The 3,954-nt window shown below is 44.6% G+C and overlaps 1 protein-coding gene across 1 annotated transcript; it reads left to right on the top strand.

The window, feature by feature from the left end:
- The first annotated feature begins 645 nt into the window (after positions 1–645).
- LOC123851997 (olfactory receptor 2B11) lies at positions 646–1,602 on the top strand. The gene has a single exon (XM_045886162.1). It carries the CDS (start codon positions 646–648, stop codon positions 1,600–1,602), a length of 957 nt encoding a protein of 318 aa, XP_045742118.1.
- Positions 1,603–3,954: the final 2,352 nt, after the last annotated feature.

The raw sequence follows: 3,954 nt of genomic DNA, 5'->3' as shown, positions 1-3,954 counted from the left end.
TTACTTCAAAGTGCATGATAGTGCTGCCTGTGTGTGAACGGCCCTAGGAGAGAGACCAGCATGTGCAGATAAGCCAGAGAGCACCTCTTCATGGTGACAGAGCCAGATGTAAGCCTTAGCAGGTGAGTCGAGTGTGCTTCTAACTTGCTTGATGCCGTTTCTCACCTCCCTCCTACAATCACTTCCAAAAGGCAAAGCCAGAAAGCCAAAGAAAGTGGTCAATTCCCTGCCAGTGAGTGCGTAGAGAGAAATCAAACGTTGTAATGGTGATGGGGCATAAAGCAGACTTTGACCAAACCGGAAGAAAATTCTTATTTATTTTTGATATGCTTTCACAAACATCAAGCTGCTCTATCATCCCCAGAACTTTGCAGGTATTTTCTCCCCACGTGGCAGATGCAGAAATCAAAGTTCAGAAAGATTAAATGGCATAGTCAAGGTCACAGAGTAGGAGGCAGAGCAAAACACATGGGCAGCTGCTCTGCCTCCTGGTTCTGACTCCCCCATATCTCGGGGTCTCCACGGAGGTAAGACAGGATGCAACTCTTTGGGAAAGCTCAGGCACAGCCATGAGGAAGCCAACTAATTCTTGTTCTCAGGTTTCATTCACTTTGATTCATCACAGGCTCCAGAGAATGCCTCAGCATGAGAGGTGACAACCAGAGCTTCCTGGGGGATCCCCCTAAGGAATTCATCCTTCTAGGTGTTTCTGACAGGCCGTGGCTGGAACTCCCCCTCTTTGTGGTCCTCCTGGTGTCCTACATTCTGGCCATGTTGGGGAACATCACCATCACCCTGGTGTCCCGGCTGGATCCCCAGCTCCACAGCCCCATGTACATCTTTCTCGGCCACCTCTCCTTCCTGGACTTCTACTACACCACCACCACAGTCCCACAGATGCTGGTCAACATGGGCAGCTCCAGGAAGACCATCATCTACGGTGGCTGCACAGTGCAGTACACCATTTTCCACTGGCTGGGGTGCACTGAGTGCATCGTCTTGGCTGCCATGGCCCTGGACCGCTACGTGGCCGTCTGTGAGCCCCTCCGGTATGCCGTGATCATGCCCCTCCCTCTCGGCCAGCAGCTCGTGGCTGTGGCCTGGCTCAGTGGCTTTGGCAGCTCCCTAGTTCAGGTGGTGCTGACAGTGCAGTTGCATTTCTGCGGGCGGCAGGTGCTGAACAACTTCTTCTGTGAGGTGCCAGCCATGATCAAGCTGTCGTGTGCAGACACCGCCGTGAACGAAGCCACGCTGGCTGTGCTGGTGGCCTTCTTGGTGCTGGTGCCCCTAACGCTCATCCTTCTCTCCTACGGCTTCATTGCCCGCGCGGTGCTCAGGATCCAGTCCTCCCGGGGAAGGCACAAAGCCTTTGGGACCTGTTCCTCCCACCTTGTGGTGGTCTCCCTCTTCTACCTGCCTGCCATCTACATGTACCTGCAGCCCCCTTCCAGCTACTCCCAAGAGCAGGACAAGTTTATCTCCCTCTTCTATTCCACAATCACCCCCACTCGCAACCCCTTCATCTACACCCTGAGGAATAAGGATGTGAGGGGAGCTCTGAGGAGACTCCTGTCAAGGACCTGGAGGTTCTGCAGGAGATGAGGCTCTGAGATGTGTCAGTCTCCATGGGTGACAGAAGCCTGGGCGAGCGTGTTGTGTGCTGAAGGGGTCGATACCTTTTGTGTTTTGAGAGATTCGAGAGCCCCCCAAGTCCCCATCCCAACGTTTCACCTTCTGTGTGGTCATGGTACCTAAAACCCCACCTCTCCCAATAGCTTTTGTTCTCAGGGGCCGTATGTCTTTAGGAGTCGTTTAAACAGAATTGGTGTTCAATAAGTATTTGTCAAATTACGTCATTTCTACTTTCCTAATTCTTGCCCTGTTCCATCTTCCTATTTATCCTTATTTTTCTCCCATTTGTCTCTTTCCAATCTTCCCTCTTCCATTTTCATTAGTCCTAAGGATACATAATGTGAAACTGAATCATAATCTGATATTACTTGTAATAAATTTATGTTTGTCTCCATATATTTATTTTTTATTTTTTGTTTATATTTTTTATTTAAGTTCAATTATTAACATACAGTGTATTATTGGTTTCAGAGGTACTGGCCTGTGATCCATCAGCCTTATATAATATCCAGTGCTCATTACATCACATGCCGTCCTCGATACCCATCACCCAGTTACCCCCTCCCCTCGGGCAGCCCTCAGTTTGTTTCCTATGATTAAGAGTCTCTTATGGTTTGTCTCCCTCTCTGATTTCTTCGTTTTATTTTTTCCTCTTTTCCCCTATGATCCTCTGTTTTGATTCTTGGTTGTTTTTTTTTAAAAGATTTTTATTTATTTGACAGAGAGAGACACAGCGAGAGAGGGAACACAAGTAGGGGGAGTGGGGGAGAGACAGAAGCAGGCTTCCCGCGGAGCAAGGAGCCCGATGCGGGGCTCGATCCCAAGACCCTGGGATCATGACCTGAGCCGAAGGCAGACGCTTAATGACTGAGCCACCCAGGCGCCCCGATCCTCTGTTTTGATTCTTAAATTCCTCATATCAGTGAGATCATATGATAATTGTCTCTCTCTGATTGACTTATTTCACTTAGCATAATACCTTCTAGTTCCATCCATGTCGTTGCAATGGCAAGACTTCATTTTTTTGATGGTTGCATAATATTCCCTTGTATATATGAACCACATCTTTATCTATTCATCTCTTGAAGTGCATCTCGACTCTTTCCAGTTTGGTTATTGCAGACATTGCTGCTATGAACATCGGGGTACATATGGCCCTTCTTTTCCCTACATCTGTATGTTTGGGGTAAGTGCCCAGCAGTGCAATTGCTGGGTCATAGGGTAGCTCTATTTTTAACATCTTGAGGAAACTCCACACTGTTTTCCAAAGTGGCTACACCGACTTGCATTCCCACCAACAGTGTAAGAGGGTTCCCCTTTCTCCACAACCTCTCCTACATCTGTTATTCCCTGAGTGGTTAATTTTAGCCATTCTGACTGGTGTGAGGTTGTCTCCATATATTTAAATTCCATAAATTTTATGTAACTTTTTTTAAAAATTCCAAAAATGAATGGAATTACTTTCTTCTTCCTGTGACTTTAGGTGATGCTTTTTTTTCCTGAAGTTTGAGTTTCTTCTATAAGAAGTTTCCCCTCCATTGTCTAGAAATAAGCATATTTATTATGGATGCATAAGACTCTATATTAGATTTATGGGTACAAACCAAAACAGCATAATATCTTTAAAAAATGCTCTAGTTGAGAATACAAGATATAAATACAATCAAAGTTAAGGACACTAACAGTTTAAATAACAAGTTCAAGGTCATCATAACAGCTAACATTTGTAGAAGGCTTCCAAGATGTACCAGATTAAGTGTATTTATGTATGCTATCTTGTTTAAAATAACCCCATGATGTAAACACTTTTATATTTTTCCATTGTCATAGGAGAATTTGATTATTGGAGAAGTAACTTGGCTGTGGTTGCTCTAATAACTGACGGAAGTGAGACCACTACTAATTCCCTACTGGCTGTCTCTTTAATAGAGCAGAGTCATGATACCAGCACTCTGTGTTTTTCACTTTTGTCATGTTTTTATTTATTTCTATTTAACTTATTCATTTTTATCCTGCTGCCATACATATCCCAGATACTAACATGACCTAGCAGAGAAAAATCAATATAATAATAATAATGACAATAACAACAAGAAACGTATGACAGGACAAAAGGAAAATTGAAGAAGTCTTCCTGACAGTAAAGGCAAAGAGAAAATATATATCACAAAGCTATAGCATTTGATTTAAGAAATGTGGAAGAACCATGACTATTCCCATTTCCACGACCACAAAGACTTTCCCCTGGGCTGCCCTCCCCAGGTAATAGATAAAAGCCCTTTAGAACTACCTTAGTGACATGCATAATGATGCATAAGAGCT

The sequence above is a fragment of the Mirounga angustirostris genome, unplaced genomic scaffold (assembly GCF_029215605.1).
Source record: "Mirounga angustirostris isolate CCGP_5_RB_7025 unplaced genomic scaffold, mMirAng1.0.hap1 SCAF_7, whole genome shotgun sequence".
Taxonomy (NCBI): domain Eukaryota; kingdom Metazoa; phylum Chordata; class Mammalia; order Carnivora; family Phocidae; genus Mirounga; species Mirounga angustirostris.
Note: the sequence above shows the minus strand (reverse complement) of the source record. Positions and strands in the feature narration are given on the sequence as shown.